Source organism: Choloepus didactylus, chromosome 4, assembly GCF_015220235.1.
Source record: "Choloepus didactylus isolate mChoDid1 chromosome 4, mChoDid1.pri, whole genome shotgun sequence".
Lineage (NCBI taxonomy): Eukaryota > Metazoa > Chordata > Mammalia > Pilosa > Megalonychidae > Choloepus > Choloepus didactylus.
Window position 1 is genome coordinate 192,907,864 of NC_051310.1, and position 21,235 is coordinate 192,929,098.

The 21,235-nt window shown below is 38.4% G+C and overlaps 1 protein-coding gene across 1 annotated transcript in view; it reads right to left on the bottom strand.

Moving 5' to 3' along the window:
• Positions 1 to 20,684, bottom strand: part of LOC119532507 (zinc finger protein 596-like) — a 40,146-nt gene extending 19,462 nt beyond the window's left edge. Inside the window, exons 1-2 of the mRNA XM_037834981.1 lie at positions 20,601 to 20,684; positions 17,651 to 17,697 (exon numbers count right to left, since the gene is read on the bottom strand). Coding sequence (XP_037690909.1) covers positions 17,651 to 17,671 — 21 coding nt within the window. The 5' untranslated portion in view covers positions 17,672 to 17,697; positions 20,601 to 20,684. The remainder of the gene's footprint in view (positions 1 to 17,650; positions 17,698 to 20,600) is intronic.
• Between the last annotated feature and the right edge of the window lie 551 nt (positions 20,685 to 21,235).

The window sequence follows — 21,235 nt, forward strand, 5'->3', positions numbered from 1 at the left end:
TCTCCCCAATGTGTGATGTTGGAGCACTCACCCTAGTGTTTGGAGAGGAAAGGGCTGCTGCAAAGTCCTTAGGAATGGTTAGACTCCCACTGTCTCATGTCTCATGCAAACTCATTCTGGGAAACCCTGTTTCCTTTCAATTTCTCCTTATGGCAATGGGAATGTTTACCCTATGACTGTTCCTCCTTTGAATATTGGAAGCAGATAAGCTGTTCTAAGTTTCACATGTACAGAGCCAGAGGGGGAATTTTGCTTTTGTACAGACCATGCTTGTAACTGATTTTGATGGGATCTTGTAATTAACTATTGCTACTGAAATGATGTAAGCTTTTGTGATATTGAGATGGGATAATGTATTTTGTATATGGAAAGATCATGTCATTTTGGGGTCCAGGAGGTGGTATGCACTTGTTTGGATGTATTATGTCCCCCATAACACCATTATCTTTGATGCAGTCTGATGTGGGCAGGAAACATATTGGTATTGATTGGGTTGGAGACTTTTCATTGGATGTTTCCACGAAGATGTGATTACTCAACTGTGGGTGAGATATTTCATTGGATAATTTCCATGTATGTTTCCACGGAGATGTGATCACTCAACTGTGGGTGAGATATTTCATTGGATAATTTCCATGTATGTGTGGACCCACCCTTTCAGCACGGGCCTTGGTTAGCTCACTGGAGCACAAAATAAGCTCAGACAGGAGTGAGCTTGCTACAGCCAAGAGGGACACTGAAGAATGCACAGAAGATAAGAGTAGGTGCAGATGAGAGCCATTGAAAGCACACTCTTGCTCCAAAGAAGCTAAGAGAGGACAACCATCCCAAGAGAACTAAGAGTGATATTTTTGCGGAACTGCAGCCTAGAGAGGGAATGTCCTGGGAGAAGGCCATTTTGAAACCAGAACTTTGGAGTAGACATGTGACTTCCCAGCTAACAGAGGTTTTCCAGATGCCAGTGGCCATCCTCTAGTGAAGGTATCTGATTGTTGATGACTTACCTTGGACACTTCATGGCCTTGAGACTTTAACTTTGTAACCAAATCAAACCCCTTATTAAAGGTGATCCATCTCTGATGTGTTGCATTCTGGTAGCATTAGCAAACTGGAACAATGATGCTCATAGCAGCATTGTTCACAGTTACTAAGAGATGGAAACAATCCAAATGTCCTTCAACAGATGAATGGATTAAAAAATGTGGTATAAGACATATGATGGAATACTATGCAGCAGTAAGAAGGAATGAGGTCATGAAACAGGACAACATAGAGGAACCTTGAAGACTTAATGCTGAGAGAAATAAGACACAAAAAGAGAGAGCTTGTATGTTACCACTATTGTGAACTGTGTGAAAAATGTAAAATAAATGTATCATAAAATATAGGAAACCTAGAGATAAACAGCAACTAGTGAAGGGGGAGTGATAATTTAATAAGAACAGGTAAGATATTGAGGGAAATCTTAATGATATGGGAATGCCCAGGAATGACTATAGTTTGTTAATTTTCTTGGTGTTCAGAAGAAACATTTTAGAAGAAATGTAGTTATTTTAGTTTTTTAGTTTTCCTTATTCTTTTTGTTTTGTTTGAATTTTGAAAATTTTTTGATAAATGAAGTTTAAGAAAATGAATCAAGGCTCAATCAATAATCAAGGGTTGCAGTTCAACAGTTTCAGGTATTTCCTTTCAATTATTCCAATACACAAAAAAATACAAAGGAATATCTATATAAAACATAAAAATAACCTCCAGAATGACCTCTTGACTCCATTTGATATCTTTCGGCCACTGAAGCTTTATTTTGGTCCATTTCTCTTCCCCCTTTTGATAAAGAAAGCTTTCTCAATCCCATTGAGAAGGCTCCCTTTTTTTTTTTATCTTCATTTTATTGAGATATATTCACATACCATGCAGTCATACAAAACAAATGGTACATTCGATTGTTCACAGTACCATTGCATAGTTGTACATTCATCACCTAAATCAATCCCTGACACCTTCATTAGCACACACACAAAAATAACAATAATAATTAAAGTGAAAAAGAGCAATTGAAGTAAAAAAGAACACTGGGTACCTCTGTCTGTTTGTTTGTTTCCTTCCCGTATTTTTCTACTCATCCATCCATAAACTAGGCAAAGTGGAGTGTGGTCCTTATGGCTTTCCCAATCCTATTGTCACCCCACATAAGCTACATTTGTATACAATTGTCTTTGACATTCATGGGTTCTGGGTTGTAGTTTGATAGTTTCAGGTATCCACCACCAGCAACCCCAATTCTTTAGAACCTAAAAAGGGTTGTCTAAATTGTGCATAAGAGTGCCCACCAGAGTGACCTCTTGGCTCCTTTTGGAATCTCTCAGCCACTGAAGCTTATTTCATTTCCTTTCACATCCCCCTTTTGGTCAAGAAGATGTTCTTCATCCCACGATGCCAGGTCTACATTCCTCTCCGGGAGTCATATTCCACGTTGCCAGGGAGATTCACTCCCCTGGGTGTCTGATCCCACGTAGTGGGGAGGGCAGTGATTTCATCTTTCAAGCTGGCTTAGCTAGAGAGAGAGGGCCACATCTGAGCAACAAAGAGGCATTCGAGAGGAGGCTCTTAGGCACAATTATAGGGAGGCCTAGCCTCTCCTTTGCAGCAATCGTCTTCCCAAGGGTAAATCCTATGGTAGAGGGCTCAACCCATCAAACCACCAGTCCCCTATGTTTGTGGTCATGTTAGCAACCATCGAGGTGGGGTAGGCCAATACCCCTGCATTCTCCACAGGCTCCTCAAGGGGGCTCTACATATTTTTTTCCTTGTTTTTTTTTTTAACATTTTTTTGTTAAATCAAGTGTATGAAAAAAAAATTAAAAAAAAAAAAACATACAATAAAAGAACATTTCAAAGAGACCATAACAAGGGAGGAAGAAAAAGACAACTAACCTAAGATAACTGCTTTACTTCCAACATGTTCCTACTTTACCCCAAGAAAGTTACCTAATATAGCAACATTTCTGTGAACTTGTTCCTACTATATCCATCAGAAACTAACAGACCATAGTCATTCCTGGGCATCCCCAGAATGTTAAATAGCTTATCTGTTCTTCTTGGATTATTGTTCCCCCTTCCTTAATTGCTCTCTATTGCCAGTTCCCCTACATTCTACATTATAAACCATTTGTTTTACATTTTTCAAAGTTCACATTAGTGGTAGCATATAATATTTGTCTTTTTGTGCCTGGCTTATTTCACTCATCATTATGTCTTCCAGGTTCATTCATGTTGTCATATGTTTCACGAGATCTTTCCTTCTTACTGCCGTGTAGTATTCCATAGTATGTATATACCACATTTTATTTATCCACTCATCTGTTGAAGGACATTTGGGTTGTTTCCTTCTCTTGGCAATTGTGAATAATGCTGCTACGAATATTGGCATGCAGATATCTGTTCATGTCACTGCTTTCCGATCTTCTGGGTATATACTGAGAAGTGAAATTGCTGGATCAAAGGGTAACTCTATATCTAGTTTTCTAAGTAACTGCCAGACTGACTTCCAGAGTGGCTAAACCATTATACAGTCCCACCAACAATGAATAAGAGTTCCAATTTCTCCACATCCCCTCCAGCATTTGTAGTTTCCTGTTTGTTTAATGGCAGCCATTCTAATCAGTGTTAGATGGTAACTCATTGTGGTCTTAATTTGCATCTCTCTAATACCTAGTGCAGCTGAACATTTTTTCATGTGTTTCTTGGCCATTTGTATTTCCTCTTCAGAGAACTGCCTTTTCACATCTTTTGCCCATTTTATAATTGGGCTGTCTGTACTATTGTCATTGAGTTGTAGGATTTCTTTATATATGCGAGATATCAGTCTTTTGTCAGATACATGGATTCCAAAAATTTTTTCCCATTGAGTTGGCTGCCTCTCTACCTTTTTGAGAAATTCCTTTGAGGTGCAGAAACTTCTAAGCTTGAGGAGTTCCCATTTATCTATTTTTTCTTTTGTTGCTTGTGCTTTGACTGTAAAATCTAGGAAGTGGCCGCCTACTACAAGGTCTTGAAGACATTTTCCTACATTATCTTCTAGGAGTTTTATGGTACTTTCTTTTATATTGAGGTCTTTTGTCCATTTTGAGTTAATTTTTGTGTACGGTGTGAGGTAGGGGTCCTCTTTCATTTTTTGGATATGGATATCCAACTCTCCCAACCACATTTGTTGAAAAGACCATTATGACTCAGTTCAGTGACTTTGGGAGCCTTATCAAAGATCAGTCAGCCATAGATCTGGAGGTCTATCTCTGAATTCTCAATTCGATTCCATTGATCTATATGTCTATCTTTGTGCCAGTACCATGCTGTTTTGACTACTGTGGCTTTATAATAAGCTTCAAAGTCAGGCAGCGTAAGTCCTCCCACTTCATTTTTCTTTTTTAGAGTGTCTTTAGCAATTCGAGGCATCTTCCCTTTCCAAATAAATTTGATACCTAGCTTTTCCAAGTCTGCAAAGTAGGTTGTTGGAATTTTGATTGGGATTGCATTGAATCTGTAGATGAGTTTGGGTAGAATTGACATCTTAATGACATTTAGCCTTCCTATCCATGAACATGGAATATTTTTCCATCTTTTAAGGTCCCCTTCTATTTCTTTTAGTAGAGTTATGTAGTTTTCTTTGTATAGGTCTTTTACATCTTTGGTTAAGTTTATTCCTAGGTACTTGATTTTTTAGTTGCTATTGAAAATGGTATCTTTTTCTTGAGTGTCTCTTCAGTTTGTTTATTTCTAGCATATAGAAACATTACTGACTTATGTGCATTAATCTTGTATCCCGCTACTTTGCTAAATTTGTTGATTAGCTCTAGTAGCTGTATCGTCAATTTCTCAGGGTTTTCCAGATATAAGATCATATCATCTGCAAACAATGACAGTTTTACTTCTTCCTTTCCAATTTGGATGCCTTTTATTTCTTTGTCTTGCGGATTGCCCTGGCTAGCACTTCCAGCACAATATTGAATAACAGTGGTGACAGTGGGCATCCTTGTCTTGTTCCTGATCTTAGAGGGAAGGCTTTCAGTCTCTCACCATTGAGTACTATGCTGGCTGTGGGTTTTTCATATATGCTCTTTATCATACTGAGGAAGTTTCCTTCAATTCCTACCTTTTTAAGTGTTTTTATCAAAAACGGATGTTGGATTTTGTCAAATGTTTTTTCAGCATCTATTGAGATGATCATTTGATTTTTCCCTTTTGAATTTTTAATGTGCTGTAATACATTGATTGATTTTCTTACACTGAAGCATCCTTGCATACCTGGAATGAACCCCACTTGGTCATGGTGTATGATTTTTTTAATGTGTCTTTGGATTCGATTTGCAAGTATTTTGTTGAGAATTTTTGCATCTATATTCGTTAGGGAGATTGGCCGGTAGTTTTCCTTTTTTGTAGCATCTTTGCCTGGTTTTGGTATTAGATTGATGTTAGCTTCATAAAATGAGTTAGGTAGTGTTCCATTTTCTTCAATGTTTTGAAAGAGTTTGAGTAAGATTGGTGTCAGTTCTTTCTGGAAAGTTTGGTAGAATTCCCATGTGAAGCCACCTGGCCCTGGGCATTTATTTGTGGGAAGATTTTTGATGACTGATTGGATCTCTTTGCTTGTGATGGGTTGGTTGAGGTCTTCTATTGTTCTCTGATCAGTCTAGGTTGTTCATATGTTTCCAGGAATTTGTCCATTTCCTCTACATTATCCAGTTTGTTGCCATACAGTTGTTCATAGTATCCTTTTATAATTTTCTTAATTTCTTCAGGATCTGCAGTTATGTCACCTTTTTCATTCAGTATTTTTTTTTATGGGTCTTCTCTCTTTTTGATTTTGTCAGTCTAGCTAGAGGCTTGTCAATCTTGTTGATCTTCTCAAAGAACCAACTTTTGGTGATATTTATCCTCTCTATTGTTTTTTTTTTTGTCTCTATGTCATTTATTTCTGCTTTAATCCTTGTTACTTCTTTTCTTCTACTTGGTTTAGGATTGGTTTGCTGTTCATTTTCTAGCTTCTTCAGTCGATCCATTAGTTCTTCGATTTTGGCTCTTTCTTCCTTTTTAATATATGTGTTTAGTGCTATAAATTTCCCCCTCAATACTGCTTTTGCTGCATCCCTTAGGTTTTGGTATGTTGTGTTCTCATTTTCATTCATCTCTATATATTTAGCAATTTCTCTTGCTATTTCTTCTTTAACCCACTGATTGTTTAGGAGTGTGTTGTTTAACCTCCAGGTATTTGTGAATTTTCTAAGTCTCTGATGGTTTTTGACTTGTAATTGTATTCCATTGTGGTCAGAGAATGTGCTTTGAATAATTTCAATCTTTTTTAATTTTTTTAGGCTTGTTTTATGTCCCTGCATATGATCTATTCTGGAGAAAGTTCTGTGAGCACTAGAAAAGTATGTGTATCCTGGTGATTTGGGATGTAATGTTCTGTATATGTCTGTTAAATCTAATTCATTTATCAGATTGTTTAGATTTTCAATTTCCTTATTCGTCTTCTGTCTGGTTGATCTATCTGTAGGAGAGAGTGATGTGTTGAAATCTCCCACAATTATTGTGGAGACATCAATTGCTGCCTTTAGTTTTGCCAGCGTTTCTCTCATGTATTTTGTGGCACCTTGATTGGGTGCATAAACATTTATGATTGTTATTTCTTCTTGTTGAATTGCCCCCTTTATTAGTATGTAGTGGCCTTTTTGTCTCTCAAAGCATCCCTGTATTTGAAGTCTATTGTATCTGAGATTAATATTGCTACACCTGCTTTCTTTTGGCTGTAGCTTCCATGAAATATTTTTTCCATCCTTTCACTTTCAATTTCTTTGTGTCCCTGTGTCTAACATGAGTCTCTTGCATGCAAAATATTGATGGTTCATTTTCTTTGATCCATTCTGTGAATCTATATCTTGTAATTGGGGAGTTTAATCAATTTATGTTCAATGTTATAACCGTGAAGGCATTTCTTGAATCAGCCATCTTATCCTTTGGTTTATGTTTGTCATATATATTTTTCCCCTCTCTCTATTAATATCCTCTATTGTACCCATACCAAATCTCTTTAGTACTGAACCTTTCTCCAAGTCTCTCTGTCCTTTCTTTGTTTCTCTGTCTGTAGGGCTCCCTTTACTGTCTCCAGTAGGGCAGGTCTCTTGGTAGGAAATTCTCTCAGCATTTGTTTGCGAAAAATTTAAGCTCTCCCTCGAATTTGAAGGAGAGCTTTGCTGGATAAAGTATTCTTGGTTGGAAATTTTTCTCACTCAGAATTTTAAATATATCATGCCAGTGCCTTCTCGCCTCCATGCTGGCTGCTGAGTAGTCACTACTTAGACTTCTGCTGTTTCCTTTGTATGTGTTGAATTGCTTTACTCTTGCTGCTTTCAGAGCTTGCTTCTTTTCTTCCATGTTTGACAGTGTGATCAGAATATGTCTCGGAGTGGGTTTATTTGGATTTATTCTACTTGGAGTTTGCTGGGCATTTATGATTTGTGTATTTATGTTGTTTAGAAGATTTGGGAAGTTTTCCCCAACAATTTCTTTGAATACTCTTCCTAGACCTTTACCCTTTTCTTCCCCTTCTGGAACACCAATGAGTCTTATATTTGGATGTTTTATATTATCTATCATATCCCTGAGGTCCATTTTGATTCTTTCCATTTTTTCCCCATTCTTTCTTTTATGCTTTCATTTTCCATTCTGTCATCTTGCAGGTCACTGATTCTTTGTTCAACTTCCTCTAGTCTTGTACTATGAGTGTCCAGAATCATTTTAATTTGGTCAACAGTTTCTTTAATTTCCATAAGATCATCTATTGTTTTATTTAGTCTTGCAATGTCTTCTTTATGCTCTTCTAGGGTCCTCTTGATATCGTTTGTATCTCGTACTATAGTCTCATTGTTCATCTTTAGTTCTTTGAGTAGCTGCTCTAGGTGCTGTATCTCTTCTGATCTTTTGATTTGGGTGCTTGGGCTTGGGTTATCCATATCATCTGGTTTTTCATATGCTTTATAATTTTCTGTTGTTTTTGGCCTCTTGGCATTTGCTTAACTTTATAGGGCTCTTTTAGGATTTGTAGACCAATTGAAGTCCTTATCTCTAATTTATCAGCTCTACAGCTTCGTGGAGTACCCTTTCTTTAACTAACCAGCAGGTGGCGTCCAAGAGCCACCTGTTCTCCACAAGCCAGTTCTCCCCTGCTTTGCTTTTGTGGTGAGTGGGGGAGTGAGTCTTGTGGGGTCCAATTGGTGTAACAAGCTTGCATGTGTAGTTGGTGTTGCCTGCCCTGTATATGGGGCATGTTCCTGGGTGGTCAGGGAGGGGGTGTGGCTCTAACAATCAAATCTCCCTGGTGATCCTGGAGTTTTAAAACTGCTGCAATAGTCTAATCCTTCAGTTCAGTCCTGCCACAGTTTGTCTCTGCCACTGACCCACAAGTCCTTGGTAGTGGTGTATGGCTCCTGAGAGTTGTGACTGGGTCCCTCTTCCAGGCCATGCACCCCCTGGTCCTCTGTTGAGGGATGACTGTGCTATGTCATAGGTGAGTGCCATCCCTCCAGGGCAGTTCTGGGCTGCTGGGCTGTGTAGGGAGGCTCCCAGTCTGCTGAAATGATGGCTGAATGGGGCTTTGTTAATTCACACTGCTCCACCTTCCCAACTCTGGGACAATCAGCTGAGGTTGCAGGGAAGGCTAATGTCCATGCCCAGTTTTGTGGTGTGTGCCTGTTATTTGAAGCACTTCCATCACACTGGGTTGTCTGGGGCAGCTCTGGGCTATGGGGCTAGCGATGGGCAGGAGTATTTCCTGTCCACCAGGATGATGGCTGTGAGTGGACAGCCCCCTTTTCTTGGGAAGTTGTGGTGTTCAGGGAATTTTCTCAGCCACTGGATTATTGTCTTTTGTCTCAGAGCTCTCTTAGTTCTGCTCTTGTCTTGACTTGCCCAAATTGCAAGTCTTTGAGGCTTTCTGTATTGGGCTCATTAGAGTAATTGTTTTAGAAAAAGAAAAAAGGATTAAAAAAAAAGGGCCCTCCTCAGAGATCTAATGGGTTATTGAAATGCTAAGAGACAAAGCAATTAGGGCCAGTAAGGAAAGGTCCACAGGGCAGAGAGATCAGCTTTTCTTTGGGATTTGCATATGAGCCTCAGGGCCTGAGCTCTGCCCTTCCCCTTTCTATGTTCACCAGAACTCCAAAAAACATCCGCTTTTATTTTGGAGTTTTTTCTGCTGTTTTTTTCTATGCCTGTCTCCTCTCTGCTGGGCTGGCTGCTCTCAGATTCTCTGGTGTCTGGTCTCAGTCTATCTATGGTTGGAGTTTGGATCAGTAGAATGAGTTTCCAGTAAGGGCTGCCACTGCAGTTCTCCCTTCTCCTTCCCAGAGTTGACAGCCTCTCCTCCCACAGGACTGAGCCTGGCAGGGAGGGGTGCAGGTCCTCTGGCCACAAAAACTTACAGATTTCACTGATCTCAGCAGTTCCACATGTTCATGAGTGTTGCATGAAGTATGCCCAAAGTCAGATTGCTCTGTGTGTCCAGTCCATGCAGTTCCTGGCTTTCTACCTACTTTCCTGGAGGATTAACTGAAACATACAGCTCACCAGTCCACCATCTTGTCCTGCCTCCCAGGCTCCTTTTTAAGGAAGCCAATTATGGAGCTCCTCTTACTTCTGATTCAGTGATTCCTTGAGTGGACCTAATTTTTATTGGCCAGGAGAAGCAGAAAAATCCAACATGTTTCCTCTGAGACCCCTCCATGACCACAGTATTTTATTCTGCCTGAGAGAGGAGTCACAGGATCTTCACTGCTACCTAAGATGGATATAAGCTACAGTGAATGACATACAGTAGCTGTGAATAGTCAGTACCTAGAACAAGCTCTTGTCTATGACAGAGCTTCTTGCCACAGATTTAGCATCAACCCTGTTTAGCATTAATTCATGTATTCAAATATGTTTGGTGAGATTATGACAGATGGAAGCCCAGGGTAGCTATCCAGAGATCAGGTAGCACAATCTCATTAACTTTAATGAGTTTCAAATAACAGAGCAGATTTCCTTACTATGTTTTCTAGGACATAATATGATGGATAACTCAATCAGGGGACCTCATGGAAAGGAGGGTCTTCTAGTTCTCTAAAGTTGCCATTATGTAAAATACCAGAAAGGAATTGGCTTTTATAAAAGGGATTTATTTGTTTGCATATTTACAATTCTATGGCCATAAAAGCATCCAACAATGTGTCTTCCCAGCTGACAGATGTGTTCTGGACACCACTGGCCTTTCTCCAGTTGGCATCTGCTGGTCCTTTGCTCCCAGATTACACTTCAAAATGGCTTTCTTCAAAATGTCTTTGGGCTTCTGTCTCTGTTACCTTCTCTCAGCTCCCTGCTTGGTTCTCCTGGGGCATTTGTCTTTAAGAATTTGAGAGTCTTCTCTTAGCTTCTCCAGGGCAAACTGGGCTTCATCTCTTAGCTTAGCATCTCCCAACATCCTTCTGACTACCTCTCCCAGCATCTCCAAGTATCTCTGTCAACTAGTTTCCATCTCTCCTCCTAAGTCTCTTAAAGGACTCCAGTGATCTAATTAAGACCCACCTTCAATGGACAAGGCCACACCTTCATGGAAACAGTCTAATCAAAAAGTCTCACCCACATTTGGGTGGGTCACATCTCCATGGAAATAACTTAATCAAAAAGTTCCACCCTATTCAAAAGACTAGTGTTATTAATACACATTAAGAAATCAAAGGTGAAAATACACATGCTTATATTGACACAGAAAAAGCAGTTGACAAAATCCAGCATCCTTAAAAACAACACATCCAAAGATAGAAATAGAAAGAAACATCCTCAAAATGATAAGAGGGATATATGATAAGACTATGCCTAACATCATATCCTGGTGAAAGACTGAAAGCTTTCCCTGTAAGATTTGGAACAAGGCAAGGATGGCCACACCTACCACTGTTATTTATCATCATGCCAGAAGTTCTACTTAGAGGAATTAGGAAATAAAAGGCATCCAAATTGGAAGAGGAAAAGTCAAATGTTCACTATTTGCAGATGACATGATCCTATATATAGAACTTTCCCCAAAATCAACAAAGCTAATACAGCTAAAAAACAAGATAAGCAATATGGTGGGATACAAGAGAACAACACAAAAATCAGTAGTGTTTCTATGCAGTAGTAATGAGCAATCTGAGGAGGAATCAAGAAGAAAAATGTATTTACTATGGCAGCTGAAAGAATCAAATATCTAGGAATAAATTTAAGCAAATATATGAAGGACCTGTGTGCCAGTTTGATGTGTTATATTCTCCCAAACTCCATTATCTTTGATGTAATCTTGTGTGGGCAGACCTATCAGTGTTAATTAGATTGTAATTCTTTGAGTGCTTCCATGGAGATGCACCCCACCCAACTGTGGATGATGTCTCTGATTGGATAATTTCCATGGAGGTGTTGGCCCACCCATTCAGGGTGGGTCTGAATTAAATTACTAGAGCACTATATAACTTCAGACAGAAGGAGCAAGCTGCTACAGCCAAGAGGGACACTAGGAAGAAGAACAGGAGCTGCACATGAGAGACAGTTTGAAGACAGCCATTGAAAAAGACTCATGCTCCAGAGAGGCTAAGAGAGGAGAAATACCCCAAGTGCAACTAAGGGTGACATTTTTGAGGAACTGAAGCCTAGAGAGGAACATCCTGGGAGAAAGCAATTTTGAAACCAGAACTTTGGAGCAGACACCAGCCACATGCCTTCCCAGCTAACAGAGGTTTTCCAGACACCGTTGGCCATCCTCCAGTGAAGGTACCTGATCGCTGATGTGTTACCTTGGACACTTCATGGCCTTAAGACTGTAACTGTGTAACCAAATAACCACCCTTTATACAAGCTGATCCATTTCTGGTGTTTTGCATCTCAGCAGCATTAGCCAACTAGAACAGATTTTGGTACCTGAGAAGTGGGGTGTTTTGCTGCTGAGTTTGCAAAAACCAAACATGTTGGAATGGCTTTTTACATGGATAAGGGGAAGATTCTGGAAGAATTGGGAGGAGCTTAATAGAAAAGACCTCAACTGCTGTGAAGAGACTGTTTGTGGAAATATGGACTCTAAAGATACTTCTCATGAGCTCTTGAACAGATTTGATGAATGTGTTGTTGTGAACTGGAAGAAAGGCAAACCTTGTTTTAAAGTGGCAGAGAATTTGGCAAAATTGAGTCCTGGTGTCAGATGGAAGGAAGACTTAGAAAGTGACAACCTGGAATACTTAGCTGAGGAGATCTCCAGACTACATATGGAGGATGTACCCTGGCTTCTCCTTGCAGCTTACAGTAAAATGTGAGCAGAGAGAGATAAACTAAGAACTGAACTCTTTGGTTCAGAGAAACCAGAAGCTGATGGATTGGAAAATTACAAGCTTCCAGGGGGTGGAATCCCAGAAGCTACAGCCCAACATGAGGATGTAACCAAACATGGAACCCAGGCATCATTTCAGTACCAGCCAAGATTGGAAAAGTAGTTAAGCAGAAAGGATTTGTAGAAAGTCCTATTGTCTGATGGCTTTGACCTCTGTGTGCTTCATGCAAAGCCAACAGGATTTTTGTGAGTTCTTTATAAACAGAGACATTGCTGGTCAGGTCTGGTGGAGAAAGACAAGGAACAAATTGAAGGAAAAATTCTTCAAAGACAGAGCCATGGAGGTTGAGGTCCGGAGTGAAGAGGCCTTGGGCTGGGAGAACAGAGTGGCCCACACATATGGAATGGGTGAATTTGCCTCAATGCTCAGGAAATGTTCTTCCACCCAAAGCCCCAAAGAGGGTAGAGCATATTCCCAGGGAACTGGGGAGAGCCTGGCTGTACCACACATTTCTGAACAGGTTGAGCATGTGCCCCAGAGATGGAAGGGAATCTGGGAACTGTGCCAATATTTGTGGAGGGTAGGGCCAAGAAGGCGGTCTCCCCAATGTGTGGATATGTTGGAGAACTCACCTCAGCATTTGGAGAGGAAAGGGCTGCCAAAAAAGGCCCTTAGGAAGGGTTAGATCCCTGCTCTCTCAAGCCCCAAGGATGCAACATCATTCTGTAAATGACTCTCAGACTTTGAAATCTAATGGAGTTTGTCCTGCAGGTTTTAGGAACTGTTTTGGTCCTGCTAACCCTGTTTTTCTCACTGTTTCTCCTTACAGCAAAGGGAATGTTTATCCTATGAATGTCCTCCCTTTGTATATCAGAAGCATATAAGTTGTTCTAAGTTCACAGATCCACAGCTAAAGGAAAATTATGCCTTAGGACTGACCATACCTATAGCTGATTTTGATGGAATCTTGTACTTAACTTTTTTCTGAAATGATTTAAGTTTCTGTGATATTGTTATGGGATGACTGTATTTTGTAAATGGAAAGATAATGTCATTTTGGGGTCCATGGCATAGAATGTGCCAGTTTGGATGTGTTGTGTTCCCCCAAACTCCATTATCTTTGATGTAATCCTGTGTGGGCAGACCTATCAGTATTAATTAGGTTGTAATTCTTTAAGCGCTTCCATGGAGATGCACCCCACCCAACTGTGGGTGATGTCTCTGATTGGATAATGTCCATGGAGGCATTGATCTGCCCATTCAGGGTGGGTCTGAATTAAATTAATGGAGCACTATATAATATCAGACAGAAGGAGCAAGCTGCTACAGCCAAGAGGGACACTTGGAAGAAAGCACAGGAGCTGCACATGAGAGACAGTTTGAAGATAGCCATTGAAAGCAGACTCATGTTCCAGAGAAGCTAAGAGAGGAGAAATACCCCAAGTGCAACTAAGAGTGACATTTTTTTGAGGAACTGCAGCCTAGAGAGGAACATCCTGAGAGAAAGCCATTTCAAAACCAGATCTTTGGGGAAGACACAAGCCACATGCCTTCCCAGTTAACAGATTTTCTGGACACCATTGGCCATCCTCCAGTGAAGGTACCTGATTGCTGATGTGTTACCTTGGACACTTCATGGCCTTAAGACTGTAACTGTGTAACCAAATAAACCCCCTTTATACAAGCTGATCCATTTCTGGTGATTTGCATACTGGCAGCATTAGCAAACTAGAACAACCTGTATTCAGAAAAGTACAAAACATTACTAAAAGAAATCAAAGAAGATCCAAATAAATTGAGGGACAGTCCATGTTTATGGATAGTAAGACTAGATATCATCAAGACATCAATTCTACTCAAATTGGTTTACACAATCAATACAATCACAATCAAATTACAGCTTACTTTGAAGAAATGAAAAAGGAAATTATCAAATTTATTTGAAGGGTATGGGACCCCAAATAGCCAAAAATATCTTGAAAAAGAAGAAAGAAGTTGGAGGAATCACACTTCCTGACTTTACAGCATATTACAAAGCTACAGGGGTCAAAACAGCCTGGAACTGACATAAAGATAGACATATTGATCAATGGTAACCACAAAGAAAATATCTGAAAAATCTACAAAAGAAATGAGAATTGATTCTAACTAGTCCATTAAAAATGATCAACTAAATACAAAAGGAGGCAGTTATGAAAGAACTGAGTAACAAAAATGTATAAAACTTACAAAAACCACATAGCAAAATGGCAGAAATCCTGAATTATCAGGAGCTAATTTACAGGTAAATATCTTAAACTTCCCAAACAGCACAAATTTGCAGAATGTATAAAAAAGCATGACCCAATTATACAATCATCCTTTCCACATCAGGAGTTTCCCTAATGTGGTTTCAGTATATCACAGGTCAGCATAAGAAATTAAATCAGAATTCTGGGGTAGTTTTGTGGAAGCTACAGATGAAACATGAAGGCCACCAGAAAACAAAGACAATGCTTAGAAACTCAAAAATGCATAAGATACGTTTTATCTTTTAATACCAACAAGTTTCTGTAAACATAAAAGAAAAAATATCAGACTCCTTCTCTAGTATGAAGGGAGGGCAAAAAATTTTATGTGGATTTTCCAGATTGTGGGGGCACCACACCCCCAACCCTGTGATATGGAAGGGATAACTGTATTCTTACAAGAGACACACCTTAAATTCAGACACAAGTAGGTTAAAAGTGGAAGGATGATGAAGGTGGAAGTTAGTCCCCCTGGAGCAACTAATAAACAACCAGGAATAACTCATGAATGATCTGGAATAACTGCCTGGGGAAAACCATGACTGTCCACACATTGTGCACCAAACTGGGTTAGGAGGAATGCCTGAGATCATAGCGTGAAATCTGTGAGTATAAACTGTGAACTCAAGCTGGGAGCCCACTCCCCCATGGCAGCCCAAACTGCAAAGCCTTGCTGTGATAGAGAGCAGCACTGTCTGAGTGAGGGAATATACCTCAGTTCAGCTCCAACTGGGGTTTTAATTGGCAAAGGTTGACTGCTCAATGGAAGCTGCAAATCCCCAAAATCAAGCTACAAATCCCAAAAAGCACACCAAATATGCATATAAAAAGCAAATAAAATGGAAGTTGTAAGTCTTTCATTGTAAGTAATATCCATTATGGCAAGTTCTCCTCTAATTATTTATTTTAATACTTTTTTCATTTAAAGTAATTACTTAATTAGAACAGAGCTTCAAATAATGGATCAAAGATGATTCCACATTTATTACCCATAAGAGACCCACTTCAGATTCAAAGACCCAGAGAGATTGAAAGTGAAAGAATGGAAAACAACACTGAGATACTACATGAAAATAATAACCAAAAAATAAGTTAGGCTTGCTAGAGTAATAGACAAAATTAAAACAGACATAGTCACAAAAGATAAAGATCTATATTATATATCTATAAAATGATCAGTCTACCAAGAAGAAATAAAAATTATAAACATATGTAAGGAACAACAAAGCACCAAAATATATGGAGGATAAAAATGACAGATTTGAAGGAAGAAATAGTTCTACCATAATAGTTGGAGAGTTCAATTTACCAGTTTCACAAATGAATAGAAAAACTAGATCTATTATTAATAAGGGAAAAAAGGACTTGAACAACACTATAAACCTACTAGTTACAGTAGAATATTCATTCTTCTTAAGTGCATGTGGAACATTCCCAGAATAGACCATATGTTACTCATAAGTAAAAACACTGAATTCATAATTATCTTTTTTGATCAAAGTAGAATAAAACTAGAAATTAATAAATGAAGGGATATTGGAAAGTTCCACAAATATGTGGAAATTGAACTCAATCAACCAATGAGTCACAGATGAAATCATGAGGGAAATTAGAAAATACTTTGAGATATACAGAAATGAAAACATAACATAACTTACAGGATTCACTGAAAACATTGCTTATAGAGAAATTTATAGCCATAATCACCTAATTAAAAAAGAATAACCATTCCAAATCAATAACAGCACTTTATATCTTAAGGAAATACACATAGAAGACCAAAACAAACCCAAAGTTGGTAAAAGAAAGGAAATAAATTTTAGAGCAAAGATGAATTAGAGAACAGAAAAACAACAGAATCAATACAACTAAAAGTTGGTCTTTTGAAAAGACCAACAAAATTAAGCTAGGCTGCTTAAGAATAAATGAAAGAAGAATCAATTCACTAAAGTTATTAATGGAAATGGTGACATTTCTAACAACCTTACAAAAATAAAATGTGTTTTAAGAGAACACTGTAAGCAATTGTGCCCCAATAGATTAGATATCTTTGACAAGATGGACCAATTCCTACAAACACACATTGCCTTTTTATAAACTTTATTCTTAAAAATTCACTGTTCTGTTAAAAAAAAAACCTTTCAGTGCACATTTTTTAAAAGCAGGTATCTAAGGTAATCATGTATTCTATTTTTTATGTTACCCATACTTTAGTGTTACTCTTCGTATTTCTAGTCTAGCCATTATGCAACATTCTTAAGGGAAGTCATGATTTCAGTCAATGCTATGTCAGGGAACATAATTACATATGCAAACAAAACAATTGTCTGCCCTGTGGTTTTACATTTAGATTAGAAGAGATAATTTAAAGTAAAAATGACAATGTTAACTAGTCTACATAGTATCAAAGGACTTCATTTGCTGAGGTGGGAAAAACCTCTTGGAAAGAAAAGATATCTTAACTAAAACCTTAAGATCTAGCTGGGAAAAATCTTAGAAAATATGCTTGGGAAACAAATTGGTTTAATGGAAAAATGTACAAAATCCCAGCAACAACCAACTGCTCTTTACAGAAACTGAGAGAGGAATGGGCTGCAGGCAATTGGGCCAAATTGGACTGCAGAGAGTGGCAGAAAGAAGCATTCAGGGCCTGAAGACCATTGTAAGCCCTGCAGTTCTTGTTCTAAGGACAGCTTAAACCTATCAACAAAGTTAAAGGAAAATGTCACAAAGAGATATCTGTGTCCAAGAGAGCCCTTTAAGTTTTAGATGTACTGATGTAAGGACTAGAATGTTACATCAAGAGAAAATTTAGGAAGGTATTGGTGAATTTTAAATATTCAAAGATGGTTACCCACAAGACTTGATGAAAGAAATGAGACCTGTGACATAGCATGTAAGTAGAAAATGAAGTCAGGGATAATCTAACCCTTTCTCCTTAAATCCCACCTAGATCAAGTACAGATGACTTACTTGGTGCTGGATTTGAATCATGTTGCAGGGGATCCCACAAGTGCAATCTGGAAAAAGTTGACCACTAAAATAAAGAATAACAGATGAAAACACAATGAATAAAATTAATACATGCTATAACATAAACAGGGAGCAAGCAAGCCCTTTGAAAGGCATAAAGCCAAATACAATATAGGAGCAGTGTTGGAAATGGAAAAAATAATCATTTTGCAACCATTAGAATGTTGATTGATTCAGGAGAGAGGATGGTGTGTGGAGGATGAATGGAGACCATCATATTGACATATTCTCAGACTGCCATCATCAAATGTCATTCATTAAAAAGTGAAAGCATGTTTTTGCATGTGAAGTGATCTGACAGAAATTTCTTCAGGTTATCAACTTCACATCACCAGTGGATGACGGAAGTGGCTCTCCTATCCCTCCTAATGGGCTGCACTGAGGAAAGCATAGCTTCAAGCTGGGTTCCTACTGGGAAGGTAGGGTCTAAATCTCAAAAGGAAACATTGGGCAGACCAGGGGTCATTTATGCTCTTAAATTTGTCAAAGATATGAAAATGAAGTAACCTCTCAGGAGGAGCACCATATTGAAGTTGACTTCAAAAATGGATATTTTTGAGAGTCTGTGAATGATGGAACAATGGGAAAAAGTTGAAGGGGTCTGTGAGTGGGTTTACAGCATTGAAGCAAAGTTGACTTTCTGATTTGGAGTTTTCTAGGAGAGTCTCCTTGTTCTATAGATAAATTCACTGCAGTAGTTTTATGAAATGTTTGTTAGTGGCCAAATGTGTTAAAGTTAACAATTGGAGAATTTTAGTGATGGGATCAGGAATTCTTTGTACCAACTCTTGCAATTTTTATAGGTTTGCTATTATTTCAAAATAAATTAGTTTTAAAAATGCCCATGTTACTACCATGCCTCTAAAGTATTCAGAGGCCAAATCTACCTAAATGCAATTCCACCAAAATTTTGAAAGCAATTGACCTTTTAAGTGTCTAGATGTTATTAAGGAGGAAATGTGTCATTATTACATTAATAGTACTATGTCTTTGGTGGCCTGAATGATTTGGGCTGTTTGTGGGAACAGTGAGGTGTTTGTATTCCAGTTTCTCACAGAAACTCCTTCCTCTTCTGCATGTTTTCCATACTGACTGCCCTTTACTCCAGGTTGAGAGCCATGGAGAAGGGCATGTATTATATAACTCCCTTCTCCAAACCAGAGGCATGGTACTCCAGAATTTCTTGTGCTCACTATGGTTCCAAGAGGTGGCTCAGACCTTATTTCAGATTTTTTGTACTTGGCTTTCTTTTGTCTGTCTGTGCATGTGTGTTTCAGGAGTCATCTATCTTTCCCCTTCAGGAATATTTTGGGACACATTAGTGAATATTAGAAATTATTGAATATTAGAAATTAATATTAGAAATATTAGTAATTAGTGATATTAGTGAATATTAAGTTTCCTGCTAAAAATAGATTACATTATAAAGATTATGTGACTTATTAGTGAGATGATATACTGAACCAAGAAAGAAGTTAATAAATATCAACAAAAAATCCTCACAATATATAAAGGTGGATGGTTATTAAGCCTTGCCCCCTTCAGTGTATTTCATTAATGTAAAATTTAACTAGACATATGAATACATTTTCAAATTAGAAAATAAGGAAAGAGAAAAGCAAAGAAAGTGAAAACAGTTCATCACCATTTGAAATATTGTTACAGGAAATAGGTATATACAAAATGATGAGATTGTAGACCTACTTATTTTATCTTCCCATGGAAATATACAAAATTAAACAAGGTGCTGCCAGAGTTTGAATATTCCATGGGAGAAATTTACTTTCAATGAATACATCTGATTTACAAAAAACAGCCTCTATACAGCTCTTCAATAAACTGATAATTTAAGTTCTGCACAAATTTCATCTTAAGTAGTTTTAAGCAGTATGCAGTACTAGTTATTGAAAATCACAATCCTGATTTGAACATCAAAAACTGATTTCTGTCCATGCATCATATTACTTGGTGCAAACTTATCTTAACTTGGAGGTAGTATATCTTGTAAAATTCACATAGCAAACAACTAACCAATTTAAAGTGTACAATTAAGGGGCATTTAGGACATTCTCATGCTGTGCAAGTTTCATCTCTTTTGATCAATCTATCTGTATAACTAATATAGTATCAGCCACACTAAAACAAAAGACATTTCAGCAAGGTAAACTTAAAAGTAATTTAAGATCCTCACTTGGTCATGAGACATTGCAAGTGACAATTTTTTCATTTGAAAACAAGAAAAGTTTTAAAAGTATATTTCAAAAACTTCTCAAAAGTTTGTTTTTATTAAATCCAGGAAAAGTAAAATTATTATAAATGTTGGAATTTGGGGTAAATAACATTTAAAACTAATGTTGGGAGTTGTGTTACGCGTACTTGTAAACTTCAAAATTTTTTTCAATTATGTAAGCGGTGCAGAAAAATGAACCAATAAAATACATAATAAAGGCGTATACATAGGAGCACCATTTACCCTTTCACCTCAGGCTCTGACATGGCTCAGCCAGGACTGGCCTGCCCCCCAACTGCTCCACTGGAAATCTGAAATATTTTGCATATCCCTTTCAGTATTGCAGATGCTTTCCCCGCTCTCTCGGAATCTCTGTCCGGATTGTCTCCAGTAAGAACTCTGATTCTTTAAAATGTAGCACAGCATGCCAGAGTTCGACTTGGCAAAACCCTCAATGAGCAGATACTTTGGTAAAACACCTCTCGCTAAAATATTACCTGAAAAAGTAGAGAATGAACTACATGGGAACAGGGCAGAAAATGAAGGTTCTGTGCTCCGTATTTAGGAAACAAAAACAAAAACAAAAACAAACTACAAACACTTGGAGAGCTGCAACTAAGTTCCCTCCTCAGCATCAGGCCCGGATAGGGAGCTACTTACTCAAATGCAAGTGACCCGAGTACACCGAGAGCCCTGGGCGCCACCTCCGTGGGTTCCGCGCGAGTGAAGCGCTTGTCCTGCCTGCCGAGGAGGCCGCTTGGAAATGAACAGGGAGGTGTTTCCGGCCTGCTTCAGTCAGCAAATGCGGTTTTGCGCGCCCTCTGCCGGCAGGCGGTCCACAGCTCAGGAAGCTTCTGGCCCTGCTTGGTGGTAAAAATGCGCCTCCTCCCCCAATGTCTGAATCACTGAGATTGTGTTCATACTGTTCAGTACCAGTACACTGAGCATGGTATTTGCTTGAGCAGTGAAAGAAATCATAACGCTCTTCAAGTAATATACTTGAAACATTTTTATGATCAATTCTATCCTCTCTTCTCTTCATTCCATCACTGTACTATGATCTGACCAATTTTTCAGATTTACGACATTTCTATCATTTCTGTCCGTGTAATGACAGTGGACATACTATCATCTGGATTTTATTTCTGAGATTTTACATCTATATACTTGTGTGTTATGTAAGGATGAATACAAATTTTAAAATGAGTAAGCCTTTATACTTTCTGTTGATTGTAAGGGAAGAGACTGCCTTCTCCCTCCCATCTCTCTGAGAATTTACTTTAGAAAATTCATAG